This window comes from Ipomoea nil, unplaced genomic scaffold, assembly GCF_001879475.1.
Source record: "Ipomoea nil cultivar Tokyo-kokei standard unplaced genomic scaffold, Asagao_1.1 scaffold0688, whole genome shotgun sequence".
Taxonomy (NCBI): Eukaryota; Viridiplantae; Streptophyta; class Magnoliopsida; order Solanales; family Convolvulaceae; genus Ipomoea; species Ipomoea nil.
Genome location: NW_017617116.1, coordinates 4,871,959 through 4,892,042, shown reverse-complemented (window position 1 = coordinate 4,892,042; position 20,084 = coordinate 4,871,959). Strand labels below are relative to the sequence as shown.

General features: G+C 33.3%; 3 protein-coding genes across 3 annotated transcripts; 2 read left to right on the top strand and 1 right to left on the bottom strand.

Annotated features, from left to right (window-relative positions):
* Positions 1–4,687: 4,687 nt before the first annotated feature.
* LOC109175919 lies at positions 4,688–6,990 on the top strand. Its single transcript, XM_019325298.1, has 4 exons — positions 4,688–5,097; positions 5,496–6,109; positions 6,316–6,457; positions 6,575–6,990. The coding sequence occupies exons 2-4, from the start codon at positions 5,587–5,589 to the stop codon at positions 6,633–6,635; spliced, it is 726 nt and encodes a 241-aa protein (XP_019180843.1). The 5' UTR covers positions 4,688–5,097; positions 5,496–5,586; the 3' UTR covers positions 6,636–6,990.
* A 4,920-nt stretch (positions 6,991–11,910) lies between these two features.
* Positions 11,911–12,584, bottom strand: LOC109175922 (cell wall / vacuolar inhibitor of fructosidase 1-like). Its single transcript, XM_019325300.1, has one exon. The coding sequence runs from the start codon at positions 12,499–12,501 to the stop codon at positions 11,983–11,985; it is 519 nt and encodes a 172-aa protein (XP_019180845.1). The 5' UTR covers positions 12,502–12,584; the 3' UTR covers positions 11,911–11,982.
* Positions 12,585–17,833: 5,249 nt separating this feature from the next.
* LOC109175920 (prostatic spermine-binding protein-like) lies at positions 17,834–19,978 on the top strand. The gene is made up of 2 exons (XM_019325299.1): positions 17,834–18,360; positions 19,356–19,978. The coding sequence occupies exons 1-2, from the start codon at positions 18,028–18,030 to the stop codon at positions 19,593–19,595; spliced, it is 573 nt and encodes a 190-aa protein (XP_019180844.1). The 5' UTR covers positions 17,834–18,027; the 3' UTR covers positions 19,596–19,978.
* Positions 19,979–20,084: the final 106 nt, after the last annotated feature.

The window sequence follows — 20,084 nt, the reverse complement described above, 5'->3', positions numbered from 1 at the left end:
ATTTGATCTATTGGGACTATTTTTGCCACTAATATATCACCTAATAAAGTAACTGATTTGGACCCTTAGAGACTAAAGATATGCCACTTTAATAGTAAATGAATGAATAAATTTGCATCGCAAATAATTGAAGGAATAAATCTATACTTCGCTTAAAAAGTCTAAACGTGTTATTTTCTCTTTAGTAAAAAGTATAATTGATTGATTAATAATAAATTTGATAAGATATTTCAATTTAATTGAGATATGCTTGTAATTATGGATAGAGTTGTCTGAGGAAGTAGGAGTTGGATTTAGGGGTCGGTATGAAAATATGAAAAATGACTTCCTGAAAGAAAAAAAGACTTAATTTGACAAAAAATGTCTTCCTAATTTTGTAGTCGGGAGACATTTTTTGGATTCTTTATTTTTTATCTTTATTCCCTTTATTCTTCTCTACCCATCATGTGATTGTTGTAAGTCAAGTACACTTAACCACTGAGTTTTTTTAGCTATTTAATTGCCACATATTTTACCTAAAATCAATTCGCAATAAGTAGGTAGACATTAACCATTTAACCATATCTCTCCATGGTAAGTCACAACGCTTTGTCTCGAATTGAGTAGGGACTGAATCAGCCATCCTGGCCGACGCCCAACATTACCACCACCACACACCACTGAGACATAACAACACCAACACCACTTTCACACCCACACCACCGCCACTTATATACCATTACCACCAAGATCAAGACCAACACCACTACCACACAACCACCACGACCACCACTACCACAAACACTAACACCACCACAACCACCACCACCACTACCACAAACACTAACACCACCACAACCACCACCATCACCACATATTATTATTAGTATTATTATTATTATTATTATTATTATTATTGTTGTTGTTGTTGTTGTTGTTGTTGTTGGAAAAATTAGCTTAAAATGGCATATTAAGTGGCTATTTTGTGGTACAATTATCAGTGGGGTCCACTTCCGATTTGGGTCGGGTCAAAGTGGATTCGAATTCTTCGTAGTAAGACGAAGAGATTGATATATTATACTCTCGTGTGAACCTGCACCCCAACGGTTTGAAACCCGAAAATTCAGCCTGTTGTACAAATTAAACTCATCTGTTACGGAATTAATTCCAATTTTAAACCCGAAAGTTCAGCCTGTTGTACAAATTAAACTCATCTGTTACGGAATTAATTCCAATTTTAAATCTGAGTTTAACCCTACTTAGAAATCTGAGTTTAACCCTACTTAGTGGGTGGCCGTTACAGGTGTTATACAATTGGTTTAATACCAATTAATTGCCATGTTGAATGCTATCCCTTTCAACAGCCCTATATAAAGAGAGGTAGGGCAGAAGCATTTTACACAGTACACGACACTAAGGAATTCCAGTACAGTTTTGCTTCAAAACTTCTGCTTCTACTCTCTTCTTTACCCAGCAGTGTTCTAAGTCTTGCTTTGTTTGCCGGGTTCTTTGTTTAGGTGCTTAAACAAAGAATCGTAGCACGTTTTATCCTGGAAAACCTAGGCTACAACGCTCCTAGCACTTGTGGGAAGTAGCAAATAAGGTTATAAGGAAAAGAACTTGTGTTCGAACTCGTGCTAAACCTATATCCAAACACTCCAGTTTTTCCTTCCCAGTTTTCTGTTTTCCCTTATAATAATAATTTTTCTGTAGAATTATTATTTTGGGATTTTTCAACCATATTACCCAACAATTATTATACAAATAATTTGTTCATTTTCAGGAAAATGAACCAACAAAAAAAAAATACATTTTCTTAATTTTCAACGAAACGAAAAATATTATTTTCTTACATTCAGGTAAACAATTAAAAAAAAAATTATTTTCCAGGTTTTGTCCCTTAATTTGAATATCAAATGAAACCCGGAGATACGATCTGGGAACTTACAATGGCCCAATTACAAGCTTCAACCAAGAACCCAAAAGCCATGAAGTCCATTTTTAAAAAGATTATCATGATTGAATTCTTATATTGTAGAGCAGGTCTATCATGCGTATATTCATCTTGTAAATGAATCCATAATTCATTATTTCTCCATTAAAAAAAAAATTTATTTATCACGTTGATAATCACACGCTTAAACTTTCAAAGGATCAATATAAGTGAAATAATACATGTACACTTGGCGACGTACTTCCCATCCCATTGGATATACTAAAAAAAAAAAAAATCATAGTGCAATTTATTTTTTATGTGTAATTTATGAGTTATTACACATAAGCGAAATTTATTCCATCAGTGCATATCCTTTGGTAATGATTACGTTTTTATCTTATCATCTGATCTAAACAAATAATAATAATAATAATAATAATAATAATAATAATAATAATAAACAATTTAATGGTACGATCCAAAAATATGACACAATTTTGCATTGAGAAAACGTGTAATTTTTCTCCTTGACGCGTTCAACGTACCAAGCCCATCCGACTACGTTTGGACCAGCCCATTCACAGCTCACATTAATTTCATTAGCATTTTTATTTTAACATTAATTCAAACTTAAATTGCCTTTCAAAAAAAAAAAAAAGTTTCAAACTTAAATTAATGTCAAATTTATACAAGTTATTATACACTTGATGTATTTACAATGTTCAAATACAAGACTTTATGCAAAGAAACCAAATTTCTTTCTACTTATATCACAGCTTGTTGGTCAATTCTATTAGAATATGAATGGTGTCAACTGTCAAGTAGGTCATAATTTACAGGCCAACCTTGAACATCATGTATTAAGACAGGTTAAAGTCGAAATTTTTTGACTTGTGAATTGATACTTATTTTTAAAATGTTTTTAGAATTAAATTAACAAGTTACTAATACATTGCATTCTTTCATGCACTTTTTATTTTTATTTTTATTAATGATAGTTTAAAATGTTTTTTTTATATTTTTATTATTAAAATTAAGTCCACCAATCAGTTCACAAGGCCGGAGCATGATGTATGTTAGGCAAAGAAAAATTCCAATTATTATTGTGTGGACCATGCAAATTACATAGAAGAGATAAATATCACTAAGACGACCTTGTGCAATAGGATTGACACAAAAAAAAAAAAAAAAAAAAAAAAAAAAAAAAAAAAGGGAAAATGACACTTTTTACCCCTGAGTTATATACTTATAGCACTTTTCCCCCCTCAATTATTTAGGTAAGCACATTAGCCCCCTCAATTATTCTAAAAGTGGTGCTTTTTTCCCCTAATATATTAAATTGACATTTATACCCTTAAAGTAAACATTTTATTTATTTTATTACTCCAACAAATTATTGCGTATACGTAGGGATGACCATGGTTCGGTTTGAATTGAACCAGATACCAAAGCAATCGAATTAATAGTTTACGGTTATAATTCAGATCTAGAACCCAATATTTAAATGTCAATTTATTAAAATTAAGTATCAAAAAATTGAATCTTGAACCGTGAACCGGCGGTTCCTGATCTGATTCGCGATTTTGAACCTTCTTTATTTTAAAATTTTATTTTTTATTTTAAAATAGTCTAAATTCAACAATAAATGTATTTTATTTTTTCAGTTCGAAACATGAACCGTCCGTTCCGGTTCACGATTTTAATAAACTCTAAATATCGAATTTCGATTCTAAATTGTAATTGGAATATTTCGGTTTGGTTGCTATATTGTTTGTTTAGTTTGAACCAAATTATGATCATAATTTGTTGGAGAAAAAAATAAATTAAATATTTAGTTTAAGGGTAAATATGTCCATTTAACATTTCAGGGGGAAAAACAGCCACTTCAATAATTTAGGGGGAGAAAATGCTATAGGTATATAACTCAGGGGGAAAAAGTGTCATTTTCCCAAAAAAAAAATCATACTTCAATTATTTGATCACGCTTTTCAAGATTCGCAAATCACACAAGAGAAGTAAATCACACTAAAAAGACCGTGCACAATAGAATCAGTTGAAATGATGTAGACAAAAATCAAACTCGTAATTATTCATTTATTCGATATGAAAATTAGGGAAAATTATAATTTATGTCCTTTCATAATATGCTAATTATCAATGTCACTTTTGAATTATTAGTGGTGTAAATGTTGCCCTTCAATTTTCAAATCGGTACATATATTACCCATCCGGTACCGTACGGGAGGAAAATTGAAGGGCAACATGTACACTACGGGAGGGGCAGTATATGTAATGTTTAGAAAATTGAAAGACAACATTTACACCACTAATAATTCAGTAGTGACATTGATAATTGACATATTATTGAGGCTCATAAATTACAATTTTCTCTGAAAATTATAGTCTACCTATTATTTCAAGTCACAATATGTAATTTCATTGATAGTGGAAGGTGAATGTGGTCTCACACAACTAAATTTAGTATTGTACATTGTTGGGTGGCATTTGAAAAACAATACTTTCTTTTTTCCTTATAAGATATTTATTAAAGTGAAAAAACAAAATTTTGTTAAAACAGACGCATCAATCCACTAATAAATAGTGAAATTGAGTTCCAGGCGTCACAGAAAACTACAAAACTGGAAATAAATGAGAAAGGAATTGAAGTGACAAGTGGCTGGGCCTAGAATTGTTCCAGGAAGGGGCTGTCGGTGGAGATACGGAGTATAAACCATATACAAAGGATCTTCTTCTTCTTTCTTCTTTCTTCTAAATTCATCTTCTTTTATTAGGTCAATTTCAAATTCAAACGCATATTTTCAAATCCATGGCTCTGAGAATTATATTGTAAAAAATAGTACTCGTATGTAGTAGTTGTTTCCAGGTTTGTTCCCACAGCTAGAGCGGGACCCAGCGCCCCCACCCCCACCGCGTGCGTTAATCCTTATCTGCCGCCTTCTCTCTCTCTCTCTCCATCGTATAATTCAATGCAGTGTGCATAGCTTGGGCGGATAAAGCTGTGATTTTTGGTTGATTATTGTGGGAGTAGTAGTAGTAGTAAATTGCACAGAGAGAGAAAAAGATCCCACTTCTATTCAAGTTTTGGGGTTGGGATCTCAAACCTATACTGCCCGTCTTCGTCGGATCTCGCCGCTCCTGGGCTCCTTTTCTTTCGCCCAAAGGTACTCTCCTTGTCCACTATCTGTTTGCGTATATGTCTGTGTGAGTGTGGGTGTTTGTCTGATAGTTTATCTGTGTAAGGAAATCAAAAATAAGTTGAATGTGTGTACTTTTTCTTTGGGGTGGTGTAGATTTGGTGTTTGTTTGATACTTATGAGGTTTCAATTGAGATAGTTTAGCTTAGTTTAGTTTCATCTGCTTGTGTTAGAGAATTTTTGAGTCTTAACTTCAAGATTCAAGTTTGTTTTTTTTGGGGAAAGTGAGAGGAGATTGCTCTAAATCCTGAAAATTTAACAAAAGAATGATGCTTTAGTAGGAACCTCATTTTTGCTGTTTTTAAGATTTGGGAAGTTAATGATGTTTGGAAATTTTTGTTTGCCAGTGTATGCTTCAAATGCTTGGTAATCAGAAGTGGAAACTTCAGTTGGGGAGTAGATTTTTGAAGCTTATTACTGGAAAGTTTTGTGCTAGTTTGAAGTTTATAAGTTGTGATGGATAGTAGGGAGAGGGAGTGTGGGGTTGATATTGAGGCTGGTATGAACATGAGTGAAGGAGTAGAATGCTCTGGCTCTCTTCTAGATGTGAAACCGAGGAACACGATTTTGGGTGACGTGTGTGCTGGGAAGTTTGATGATTCGTATAAAGGTGAAAATGGGGTGATCCTGAGTTGCAATGCAACAAATAGCAGTGAGAGTTTGGCCCTGAAGATTGAGAGGGCAAAGTCAGAGAATTTAGGGGAGAAGAAAATAGAGAAAGAGAAACGCAAATCAACGAGTGCTAAGAAGCCCCCCAAGCCTCCCAGACCTCCCCGAGGATATTCACTGGATGCTGCCGACCAGAAGCTGATCAAGGAATTACATGAACTTGCAATGATGAAACGTGCGAGGATTGAGCGAATGAAGGCTTTGAAGAAGATGAAAACTGCAAAGGCGTCGTCAGTGCCATTGGCATCGAATGGCAGCTTCTTTGCCATGTTTTGTACTGTTGTATTCTTTCTTGTGCTAATCTTCCAAGGTGAGGCTCCTCAACTAGTCAACTGGTTTTCTGATTTCATTAGTCGAGTAAAGAAGTACTCAAAAGCAAATTATTCTATTCATCAGTCATCACCATCTACGTTATATTTTCCTGAATGTTATATTTTGATGAATGATGATGCTTGTAGACCTCGACGTCTTGTTAAATCCAAGGTTTGAAAATGCTGATAAACATCCACTTTGCAGGGATGTCATCCGGAAATAGTTCCCCCAGCTTTCATGGTTCCCCGGAATCAGGTGTAGCCAAAGATAGTAGCCTCGTCTTTCCACAAGACCGCCCAAACCTATCTTCTAGTTCATCATCTACAACCGGTTCTGGATCTCCTATGTATGTTCAAATTCTTATTTTTGTTTTGTTTTTATTTTTATTTTTATTTTTTATTTTTGTAGTTTTATCAATAACAGCCTTACCAATCTGATCTTCCATGTTCATGGTGTTTTGCAGTATGGTGGGGCCGAGTTCTGGTATGGACCCCGAGTACCAGGCGAATATGGCTATAGGTTGAAGCCGAGGGTGGCTCAGGAAGGGAAGTTCCAAGCAAGCATAGAACAACAGAATCAAATGGACAGACAACACGGGTCTCTGCCTCCTGGATCAACTTCAAAGTATATCGTGATGCCTTTGTACAGCAAATAAGAATACGCTAAGGCTTGTGAGTGTCTCTTTAACACAGCGGCTAGTTTAATACTTTGGATTTGTTTTGTGCCAATACGCATCCTGAGGTTTTTTATCCATCTTTCATCTTACCACACTCTACAATTCAAGAATTCTTACTGTACTATCGAAGCATATAAACCATATTATAGCTGAAGAGCAAAGTGTCTGGACAAATGACAGTTCTTTATTATTTTTTTTCTTTATATAATTTTGCCCATCATATTCTGTGTTTCCAATCTTGGACATGTGCATCAAGTTTTGGGTCAAACATTTCTCGAGCAGCGTCTATCACACATGGCCTGAGTCGAATCTAAATCATTCTTTGATTTGAATAGCCCGTGATCTGAATCAAATCTGAATTGGTCTTTGATTTGAATCGAATCTGAATTAGTCTCGGAGAGGTAGTAAGGGTTGTACTGTTGATTGGTTAATATTTGGCTTGTAGATCCCGTCATTGTATTTGAGACCCTGGAATTGGAATTCATTAATGTGCCGGCCTGCCGGCGGCCGGCCGCCACGTCCGGCTGGGCGGCGGCTGCAAATTGTATTTGATTTAATTAATTGTGTTGACTGGCTTGGTATTTTTTTAACATTTTGATCCTTAAGTTCTGCTATTAGCGCAACGTGCAGACCGTTACCCATCACGCCGACAACTGCGAAAGTTACCTTTTTTTTTTTTTTTTTTTGAAATAACCCTAATTGAACTACTAGGATTTCACATTTTCACATGTCAATTAATACTCGTTGACTTCTTATCATCCAAATTAAGAAATAAATACCAAATAAATCCATAAGTGCAAATTGTTGAATCGAGATTTTTTTTCCTTTTAGAAAACCAGCTTCATTAACAAGCTTCATAGGAGTTAGGAAATTACATCAAAAAAATTGGGAAGTTACAAAATTCATTCCCTTCAACGTCTTCCGAGCTGACAAATAGACCGTCAAATTTGTAGACCGCTTAACAAATAATACAGAGTATTATATTCAGTATATTCAGTATTATTTTTTTGACATGTTAATTTCTTTTAAGTGATTTGGACTCCAAGTATGCAATGTAAAAATTAGTTTAGATTTAGACCTTAATTTTAAAGAGTGGTAAAGGGTTGCATTCTTTTTCAAAGGTTCAAATCAAGATCTTGTTCTTGATAGTCATGGTTGTTCAATATGAGAGACAACCAACATGGTTAGATTTATACATTCATTTTAACGAGTGATAAAGGGTCGTTATCATTTCAAAGGTCTAAATCAAGATCTTGATGTTTTTTTTATAGCTATGACTATCCGACATAGGAGACAATGAACATGATCAGGGGCAGAGAGACGTAGTCCCTTCCCTTCTAAATATGTATGTATATATAATATAATATGGATAAAAATTATTTTCAGGTCCTCTCTAACTTTTTAAGTAGACTAACATATCTGTAGTATCCGCTCAACAACATGACATGCTCAATAACAACATGATCTTCCGTTTGGAAGTGCCACAACGATGCCATCAAACCACAAGGTACTTGACAAGATTTGAAGGTATTTAGTATTCAAATTAACATTAAAAAAATCTCTAAATTTGAGATATATGTTTTAGTTTTATTAGTTGGTTAATTAATTAATAATTTACAGTGGTTTTTTTTTTTTTTAAAATTTATATACACTTTTAGAATGTACTTTTTTTTTTTTTTGTGTAAATGATTAAAATCAAAACTGAAAAATAACATTGGTTCTTGACTTTATGATACTGATTTTCATCTTCAAATTAAAATATTCAGTTGATCCACAAAAGAAATATAAATTAGTTACAAGACTTTTACTTGATAAGAGAGGGAGAAGTAAACTAGAATACTTCTAATTATATATTTTGTGTTATATAAAAAAATTATTAAGTAACAATAGGTACCATATACGTTTAGTACAATCATGTGATATATATATATATATATATATATATATATATATATATATATATATATAAAATATCGAGTACGATTAATACTAAACAAATTCTCCTTCTAATTTTCACCCCCAACTTATTTTTTCTAGCTCCGCCTCTCACAAAGTCATTATGACTATCTTAAAAAATTCTAAAAAATAAAAATAAAGAAATTTTACAAATCTAAAAAATAAAATTAATAAATTGTACATTTGTACACATGAAAATTTACTTTTAACATTAAAAATCTAGGTGTCGGCCAAATCAATGGTACTTATTGAATACCTATCAATTTGACTCAATTGTTATTTATTTATTTATTTATTTATTTATTTAATGGATCTTGATAATTTTTTTCTTTAATTTAATTGTGTCAATGTCAATCAATTTTTGAATAAGTGGATGACTATTAAATATAAAGTGCAATATAGTTGCAAAACTTTGTGTAGCTATTATGACTTTATGTCGTTATGAGAGCATATATTGTGCTGTCTATCAGTTTTATGTTGTTATGTTAAGCGATCAACGAATTATATTGCTCATTCATTTACTTGAGTATCTAGTAAGGATGAAAATAGATTAGGTCGAGTTAAACTTTGAAAAATTAGGTTTAGATTTACTATGAGGGCAAATTATGTTGTGCATTTGTATGCACCATGCATGATGCCACGGATGTAAAAACGACGTCGTTTTGACTAAAAATGCGCGTCCCACTTAAAAAAGAAAAATCAGTTTCGATTCCCAGCAACAGCATTATGTTGTTCATTCATTCTAGATTTTTAGTTATGAAATTATGGATGTGTAGTTATGCAATTCTGGATTTATAGTTATGAAGTTATGGGTGTGTAATTGTGCAATTCTGGATGTATAGTTATGCGATTCTGGATGTATAGTTATGAAGTTATGGATGTGCAGTTATGCAATTCTGGATTTATAGTTATGAAGTTATGGATGTGTAGTTATGCAATTCTGAATGTATAGTTATGAAGTTATGAATTTTTTTAAAGTCGGCGTCAAAACGACGTCGTTTTTGCATCAGTGTGCACCATGCATGGTGCACACGGATGCACAGCATAATGAGAACTTGAGACATGAGTTTGGGCTTGAGCCTGTATGTAGGTTTATTTTTAGGCACAAGCCTACAATAGGCTTGGCTTGGCCTGAAGTCATTTTAAAGGCGTATTTAATATGTCATATATAAGTCATTAAAGATATTTGATTGCAAGTTTTAAATAGGCTTGTAGTCTATTTAAGATCTACACGTTATACACTTTATATAAGGCTTATATATTTGTAAAATTTAAACCTAATATAACAATAATAGACGAACAGTTACAGTCGTAAGACACAACTAAGTGCGAAGGTTTGACAATAACAAGTACCCTTAACCTCAATCGAATTTTAAAAAATTAAAAACTAAGATAAAAACTCAAGATTAACTTTTGATCAATCAAATAGTTCACTCCACTGCCTTCACTACTACTATATAGTACATAAGGATGGGTATGCATGCTACTCAGCTATGAGAGAAATAAGGAGAGACCACGATAAAGTGTGAAAATAAAAAATTAGAGATTTAAGTTTTAGAGTTTGATATAGTTGGTTTCGTAAATATAAAAACACTTTTAACTTTCAATTAATAGATTTAAATTCAAATCTCATTAATTTATATATCCCCAATGATATATATATATATATATATATATATATATATATATATATATATATATATATATATATATATAGGAGTGATCACATGTGGCCATGTTGTTAGGTGTGGTCATATGGTCAATTATAGGCCATTAGATTAGATAAATTCAATGAATCATATTAATCAAGATTTTTCTAGTATTTTCGCGCACATTCTCATACCCAGCGAATTGCAAGGGTAAACTCGTCATAAAACACCGGAATATTAATCAAGATTTTGTTGTGTATTTTATTACACTATTGGTGCATGTTGTCAACACTGTTGGTGTATTCTGGAACCCGGCCGCTATAAATGGCCATTGTAATTACCATAACACGGGAATACACCATTGGTGTGTTCACTCTGGTGTGTTTTATTACACTATTGGTGTATGTTGTCAACACGGTTGGTGTATTCTGGAACCCGCCTGCTATAAATGGCCACTGTAATTACCATAACACCCCCACTTACCAAAACGCGCGAAAATCCTCAGAATTATCACTGCCGTTAGATTAAACTGATTCAATGACACAGATACGACCACACGACCACACCTAATGACATGACCACATATGAGCGTTCTTCTATATATATATATATATATATATATATATATATATATATATATATACCAAAAAAAAAGAAAAGCAATGTGATGCTGTAAAGGCGGCACAAATTAAAGAATAAACTTTAGAATATATTCCATTTGCTTTTGCTCCCAATGGAACCCTCTTGTTACTGCCAATTAATATAATCAGGCTTTAATGTAAGAAATTAGAAAGAATTACCGCAAGAAATGATATATTATTGTTGCCACCTAGTATAGGATTGCAAAACCATGAAGTGCACTCCACAAACTAAGTTGACAAGCTGGGAAGAAACATTATTTCCAAAAATTAGGAAAACAATTTTAATTTTATAATATTTTGTAAAGTTTCTGTAAGAAATAATGACTCTTTTGAAAGTTTCGAATTAAATTATCTAATAGTCTGAAATTCAACGAGGAGCGCTAGGCATTAGTTGGGCGTTTGGGGTGCGCCTGCTAGCGTCTAGGTGGTCGAGTAATTCGAGTATATCGTCTCCACTTTTTCCACTCAAGATTATAAGTTTTTTGTTTTTTTTTTTTGGTAGAGACTCAAAATTATAAGTTGTTAGACTATTATAATCACACAAACTAGTCAACTACATATACTAGATGGTTAGTTAAGTACGTAGCAGGCAGAAGAGCTAGCAACTGAGGAAGCAAAAAATACCACTCAACCGAGTTAGCCGCCCAACTCGGCGCCTAGGACTGAAACCGCCTCGATCCCAGGGCGCCTAGCGCCTAACCGGCCTATTAGGCCTATTTTTACTATACCGCTTGCAAATCAAACTCATGTATATGTAATTAATAATGCTTTTGATGAGATTTTTGCAAATAATTCGTTAACAAATATTATTTTATATTTAATTTATGAACATAGACAACATGTTTAGCTTGAAAATAACTTCTTTTTTTTTTTTTTGAAGAGAGAATAATAGTATAGCAACGATAAAAATCAGAGTAAAAAAGTTCAAATCTCACACAACTAATTAAGATCATAACAACATCTTGATGATTGACGTGGCCACACCGGAGAGTTCAACCACGTTCTTGTTAAAATCCTTCAAGGGCGATTCCGTAATTCCATTATCCTTAAACGCGGCGTCGCAGCTCGCCGCCTCCACCGCCGCGTCCGCCATCCCCGCCTCCGCGAACTTCGGGACGCCTCTCTTCAGGGCCATCTCCGCCTCGGGCACGTCGGCGCGCAAAACGGCGTCGTAGTAAAAGTAGCACTGGCTGAGGGGCTGGCCCCACTCCGGTTTCGCCACCTTGAGCGGTGGTATGGCCTGCGTGACCTCGGTGGCTCGCGCCTTGACGGCGCTCACCATGACCAGGCCGAGAGTCTCGATGTCGGCGCCGGCGGCGGAGCTCCGGGGGTCGGATTGCAGGGTGGCGACGCACAGAGGGTAATTGGGGGTTTTGCTGCATGTGGCCGTGATGAGGGTATTTTTGTCTTTGTTGAGGACCATTGTGGAAATGAACATCACGAGGGAGAACAATGTATCCACGGCCATCTTTGTAAGGATTTGGTGATAGAAGTGAAGAGATTGATAATAATGGAAAGTGAGGGTTTTAATTAATGTATATGTACATGTATATATATATATAGATAAATTTTTTTATTAAATATTTACAAATAATGTGACAATTAAATAATATATGTATGATGGGTTGCTTTATGTGTTAAAGTTGCTTTATATTTACTTACTTTAAAGTTGTGATAAAAACAATTGTTTTGATAAACTTTAATTTATAATGATTGTTTGGATACCTCAAACCCAAAGGAAATATAATACGCAAAACCAAAGCTAAAAAAAAATATTTTGAAAGGAGTTGTGGTTAGGGACTCTCATTATCATATATTGTGGATGCTATTAAGGAATACGGTTAATGGACCACATTGAAGGCATGAAGCTAATTTTTGTTTAGTCTGAATGACACAATTTTATTACTCCTTATCGGTTGAACTTCATGAATTTGATGTTTTTTTTTTTTTAAATGACCGTTGGTACGGTCTTTAACCACGACTAATTGTGTGAGTGTTGGGTAGTATCGTTTTATGTAGTTGTTTTTAGCTTACTTTCTACTTTATGAAAAGTTGGTCTTAGTTGATATTGTTATACAAACAATTTGAAAATTTTGGGAATGATTAAAACACATCTCACAATTTACTTCTCCACTAAAACTTCAAGACGGACGGGACAAGTAGTGGATATCAAGAATCAGGACAACACTTTTTCCTCCCTAAATTAATATTCAAAGAAAAAAAAAAAGACCAAATACACCATTCTACTCCAAATTCTATCTTGCATCAATATATATCAACTAGATGATTCACACATATTTTATTTTCTTTAAATGTATGAATAACTTGAATCCCCGATGCTTAATTATATGGTGGATTAGGATTCACGTAGCAAGATAGATATTTAATACATATATGCTTAGCTTATTTGACTTGTAATACACTAAAAATGACAACGCAATATACTAAAAACGAACTTGTAACAAAATATATATAATAAATCTGATATACTCAAAATGAATGATTATTACTGTATTACCCTAAAAATAATGTTGTATATCGAGGTTCACTTTAGATCTCAAAAAAGGATACTCCTTCCTTCCATTTTATATGTAGGGTTCGGTTAACCAGACTTGACTGAAGTTATTTACAATTTATTTTTTCATAATATTAAGTTAGAATTAGTATGTAAAATTTATATATTTAGAAACTACATTTGAAGTACAATTAAACACAAAAAAAAAAAAATCAAAATTTAAAATTATAAGAAAATCCTAATAGAAATAAGCAAAGAATAAAGAATTGATTTGACCAAAAAATATTAAACATGACAGATAAAATACGTAAGAGTAAGTATAACTTACCATATATTGAATCTTCCCTTAATCCCTTGAAAGATAACTACTAGCTCAACAACCACTTTTGTGCAGTAATTAATTACCAATTAAATTCTAGTCACCATAAAGTCCATAACTTAAAACATAAAAACAACTTTAAAGAAAACGATGTTTTCGTTATTCAGTAAGGTCCTATCAATGAAGGACCCACGACCCAAATGGAGAATTGCAAAGGATAAACTTATCAAGAATACAACTTGGCTTCATTGTCATTTTATTAATATTTAAATGTTTAAATAATCTTATAATAACTTCAACTTATCACAAATATTGCAAATGAATTACATCACTTATTTGTCATTTAGCAAATGTTGTCAACACACACATATATAGAAAACGGATCAAACGAGAATGCACGCCCAAAAGAGAAATAGAAACCTATTACAATCGTCTATCAGGATAGATCTAACGGATCAGAAACACTTAAAAAAACGTGATAGTATTTTTGTGTGCAAATAAATTGTGTTAAAAATATAAGTAACAGTTTCATGCACTTAATTGTATTTTTATCATGATCCGAACCGTCTCACATATAAAGATCCATGAAACAGTAACACAAGAGACTCACTAATACCAAATAGAGTCAGTAGATTTATTGATATTTCATAATGCAAATTTATTCTTTGAAATAAAACTTACACGATTTAATGTTTCGATAACAAATCAATTCATAATGTATGCTCTCCATACCATTTTATTGAACCTCCAAATATAAGCATGGTACCACAATCATAGAGGGGTTGGCCATAGGTGCCATCAAGGTCCCATAATCCAAAATGATAAATTGCAAAGGATATACTTATTAACACATATTAACAAGTATATCACTATATCTTGTGCACTTGTGCAATTTTCCATTTGGTAATCAAGGACCCATAAGTTTATTGGAAAATTGCAAAAGGATATACTTATTAATATGAATTATTAACTTAAGAATATTACAATAATACAATAATCAAGGACTCATAAACTCGCTGGTATAAAAATCATGTTCTACCCACTTAACTATATTTTACGAGGCTACATACCATTTTATATCTACTATTTGTTGTTTAATTGTTTATCAAATAAATGTTAATTCTCAAATTTGGATGCATTTGCCCTTCAATTCACTCTGTCTTTCACTGTTGGAAATTATTAAATTTCTGACCATCTGAAAATGATCTTAAATGAAGTCAAAAGTAAAAAATGGTCGGATATAGCAACAAAGATTTTTTTCGGATACCAAAAGTGGTTGAAACAAGGCATTCGACTTGATTTAAGATCATTTTCAGGTGGTCGGAAATTCCATAATTTTAAGCAGTATTTTTCTAGTTTGACAGGGTTACAATTGTCTTTTCATTTTTTAAATTGTGATATACTCCATATCAATTCTTGAAATATAAATTAATGAGGCATGCAACCACAACCAAACTATATTGGTTACACTATTGATTTGCTAACCACAATGTACAAGTTCAACTCTCAATAATAACGGTTCTAAATTGATTTCTTTGCTAGCTATGATATTCTCAAATAGTAGTTGCACATTTCCCATATTACTTTATATATATATATATATATATATATATATATATATATATATATATAATAAAAGGTATATTGTACTCAAATGCAATGCTCTAGAGTCTATATAGAAGAGATAATGTGTAATACGACAAAAAAGTTTTAAAATAATGCTATTTTAAAAAATAAATAACTAAATAATCAAATCAATCATGGACAGGAAGCATATCCAAAGTTCAAGCAAAATCATCTTCACTCCTATGTTAAAATTGAAATGGGCTGTAAGCCAAAAAAAAAAAAAAAAAAAAAAAAAAAAAAAAAAAAAAAAAAAGAAGAAGAAGAAGAAGTGCTAATTAAAATTATAACTTTACAAATTTAATTTATCTGTTTTTAAAAGAAAAATTAATATGGGGACATATTTCAACAAAAAACAAAATAATAATAATAATAATAATAAGGGAAAAGCGTCAAATAGACCCTTGAACTATTGATGAAAGTGCAATTAACCCCTCAAATAATAATAATAATAATAATAATAATAATAATAATAATAATAATGGGTTGAGTCATACTTGTCTCATTATATTTTGCCTAACCCCATTATCTTTTTTAATAAATAAATAACAACAATGATAATCCTGCCCGACAGAAAATATCTGCCATTTTATTACTGAGCTAGAAAGTAATGGTGGACCTACTATTTGGTTGGGGATTGATAATCGTATATTAATTTTGTTTATTCATTTATTTATTTTGTCACAAGAGGAAGGGAACACATAGAAGGCACTCAATTGTAGCTTATCTCATCAATGATTTGTTGAACCAACGAGGGGGTTACACTATTGTAAATTTCTTCCCAAAAGATTAAATTTCTGATCTTAAAGGTATTTTACACCTCATTCTAACAAAGTATGTGAGAGAATATCAATCAAGGTAATTCATTGACTCAACAGATATGGTCAAATGTCGATACGCACAAGAAATTTACTTATTTTGTAGATATTTTCACACTGTCACGGCCAAGTATTGAACTCTTAATTATGCCTTGATAATAGTTAAGAAAACACCAGTTAAACAATTAACAACTCTATTTTTTTCTGTAAAAATATGTTTCATTCCAACTTTTCAATTATGTTCAATTTCATCAACATAGGTTTCAATGAGATTTATCAATTGACTATGGGGATATTCCTTTCCCTTTCAATCACAAGTTTAGAATCGCTCTCAATAATGTAGTGAAAACCACCTTCCTACAAGTTCATTTGTAGCATACTAAATATTCATATTTAGTAAATATTTAGTATAATACTTAAAAATAAACTTATAATACATTAAAAATAATTTTCAATATACTAAAAATAAACATTTATCGGTCACTCAGTATAATTTGCCGAGTAGTTATGCTGTGCATTTGTATGCACCATGCATGGTTCATACGGATGCAAAAACGACGTCGTTTTATTAAAAACGCGCGTCTCCCCTTAAAAAAAATTCAGGTTCGTTTGCAGCAACAGCATTATGTTGCTCATTCATTATGGAATTTTAGTTCATAGATTATGGAATTTTAGTTCATTGATTCTGGAATTATAATTCATCGATTTTGAAATTTTAGTTCATTCATTCTGAAATTTTTAGTTCATAGATTAAATTCTGGAACTTTAGTTCATAGATTCTGGAATTATAGTTCATCGATTCTGGAATTTTAGTTCATATGTTGTTGCTGGGAATCGAACCTAAATTTTTTTTTTAAGAGGAGACGCGCGTTTTTAATAAAACGACGTCGTTTTTGCATATGGTGCATACGGATGCACAGCATAATTTGCCTATTTTGCCCTATTAGTTATTACTTATTAGGGTGCAATCATTATTGTATGGACCATGGTCCACACAAGTTGTGTGGACCATATTTTGTCTACTGTAAAATAATGTACATTTAGTACAAAAATAATGTACATTCAGTACAAAAATAATGTACATTATATTCAGAGAATGTACATTATTTTTGTTCTGAGTGTACATTATATTGTATAATGTACATTCAGTACAAAAATAATGTACACTTAGTATATTAAAAATGTACATTTTATTATGGTCCACATAACATTGTGTGGACCATGGTCCATACAATAATTTGCCATTAGGGTGGCCATGGGCTTTCTGAGGGGGCCCAGCTTCAATGGGCTTTTACAAGACCATACAAATATTTGTTTGTAAGAAAATTCCAAACGGCCCAAATCCACTGCGTTTTCGGCCCAAATGAATTTTCAAAACCATCTCTAAAAAATACTCCGTATCTCGAATAACCCTAGATACCCTCACACGCAAAGCACGTGATTAGTGTATTGACAAGACAGTGGAATACATAGCGCCGCAACCCACGAAAAGCACACGAGATATACGATACTTTCACTTCCACCGTCCGATGATACGCCACGTCATCGATCCGGTTCATTCCGAAATTCCAACGGCTGAGATCTATCGGCCTGCATTGCTACTCTGAAGAACGAACAAGCTGCTCTATTCCCCTCTCTCTTCCTCGAAAAATTCTGAAATTTAATTTAATTTTCCTGCGAAAATTTTCCTGAATTTTTCCTTGCAAATTCCTGGAAAAAATGGCTGTTTATGAGAAAGAGAGGAGCTTGGAAGAGCTGGAGAGCGAGGAGGAAGTTGAGGAAGTCGTCGACGGGGACGACGAGGGGGAAGTCGAAGGCGGCGAAGACGACGACGGGGAAGACGATGACGAAGACGAAGACGACGTCGATGATGATGAGGATGAGCAAGAAGCTCCGCCGAACTCCGCTGCTCCGGAGGTTCACACTGTAGACGACGACGACGACGATGAGGATGGTGACGGCGACGACGGTGAGGAGGACGATGAAGGCGACGACGATGATGACGATGACGACGATGAAGACGACGAGGATGAGGAAGGCGTAGAAGAGGAGGTGATGATTCTAAACCCTAGATTAATTAATTTTGTGTGTCAATAGCTCTGTTTACCGATTTGAAAGTTTATTTCATATGATTTGATTTTTTTTTTTTGATTTGTTTGGTTAGATTTCTCCTGAATTTTCTTAGATCTGTTATTCTTTTGTATGATAATCCTGTGAAAGTTGATAACTTTATTAGTTTTAGCCTAATTTTTTGGGGGATTTTTCATGGGTGGTTATTAATTATGCTTTCTGTTGTGTTAAATCTGAACTGGGCATTTTCAGATCTGTTAGATTTGGGTCTGTTTGCAACTTCATCTGTGTTTATATCTTCACTTGTGACTTCTTTTACTTAGAGATCTGACAGAGAATAGTTTGATGCAAGGTTGGAAAAGTCAAAGTTTTGGTAAAGTAAATTTTATGTAAAAATTGCATTAAAATATTTGATAGCTTGATGAAACTATTCTTCTACTTAATTTTGCCTAACAACTATATTTTTTTTTCTTTTTCCTTTTTCAAAATTAAAAAAAAAAAATCATTTTCCCCTGTCTTTTCTTTTCACTTGTTGTTTTAGGAATTCTCAAGCTTCACGTTTTCTCTGTTTGGGTTAATTCAAATTTATTTAGATTTAGACCCCTTCCTCAACACACTTCAAGCTACTTTATTTTTGTCCTTGAATGTGAATAAAGTGCTTATATTTTCGCTAATTTTGTCTTTGTAATACCATGCTCCATGACAAACTTTGTATCTATATATGGTTGAAAAATTCTTAAATTCAGTGTTTAACCACCAGAGCATGTTAAAACTTAAAAGGCTGGCTTTTTAATTTTTTTAATCGTATTAATTATTAAAACTTGTATGGCATAAAGTCTTATGCATCAGTAATTAAACCATTGCTTGTGGAATTTTGGTATCAATTCTTCGTTTTTTGTGGTGTGGAAACTATGTTTTACTTGAACTTGGATCTTATTTGGGCTGTTTTCTAACTTGTTTTTCCTGTATGAAACCAGGAGGATCTGGGAACGGAGTACCTTGTCAGGCCATGTGCTACTGCTGAGGATGAGGAAGATACGAGTGATTTTGAGCCTGAAGAGAATGGCGAGGAAGATGACGTTGAAGGAGAGGAGGAAGAGGATGACGACGATGATGCTGGTGGGAAAGTTGAGGCCCCACCGAAGAGGAAAAGGTCGGGCAAAGATGATTCTGATGATGACGGGGGAGAGGATGATGAGAGACCATCCAAGCGGTAAACTCATCTTGGATGGGACCCTGACCATTTCGATCTGTAGGTCAATATTCGTCTCCTTTCCTCATTCTGTTTAGTCCATGTCCTCCATCCATAGAAAGAAGGCAATGACGCCCCGTGCTCCTTTCTTGTACTATGACAGTGCTGTAGCCAGCCTTGTGGTTTTGAGTTGACTCCATCCTGGACATGCATATAATCAATCTGGTCTGGATAAACGGTTTAGTTAGTCATGTAATCTTAAACCTCTTTAGAGATTAGTTGTTTGTTGTTCAGTAGAAGGATGTGTTGTTGCATTTTAATTTCCCAACCTGGTACTGCTATATGGTCTCTGTGTTTTCTGTTGTATTTCCTGAACTCATATATATGCGCTATTATATTGGTCTTTTACTGTTCTCTCCCCCCTCCCCAGATAAAAGTTGAGTTTTTTTTTGAATGGCAAGGAAAATTCGTACTAGTTTAGGTTATTCATAGTTAACTGGCTCAAATTAAAAAG

What these genes read in the sequence shown, in the direction of transcription:
- LOC109175919 (XM_019325298.1), top strand. Translation starts at nt 5,587, where the DNA reads ATGGATAGTAGGGAGAGGGAGTGTGGGGTTGATATTGAGGCTGGTATG. An exon ending in TCTTGTGCTAATCTTCCAAG is followed by an intron (nt 6,110 to 6,315) that starts GTGAGGCTCCTC and finishes TCCACTTTGCAG; the next exon opens with GGATGTCATCCGGAAATAGT. An exon ending in ACCGGTTCTGGATCTCCTAT is followed by an intron (nt 6,458 to 6,574) that starts GTATGTTCAAAT and finishes GGTGTTTTGCAG; the next exon opens with TATGGTGGGGCCGAGTTCTG.
- LOC109175922 (XM_019325300.1), bottom strand. Translation starts at nt 12,501, where the DNA reads ATGGCCGTGGATACATTGTTCTCCCTCGTGATGTTCATTTCCACAATG.
- LOC109175920 (XM_019325299.1), top strand. Translation starts at nt 18,028, where the DNA reads ATGGCTGTTTATGAGAAAGAGAGGAGCTTGGAAGAGCTGGAGAGCGAG. An exon ending in AGGAAGGCGTAGAAGAGGAG is followed by an intron (nt 18,361 to 19,355) that starts GTGATGATTCTA and finishes GTATGAAACCAG; the next exon opens with GAGGATCTGGGAACGGAGTA.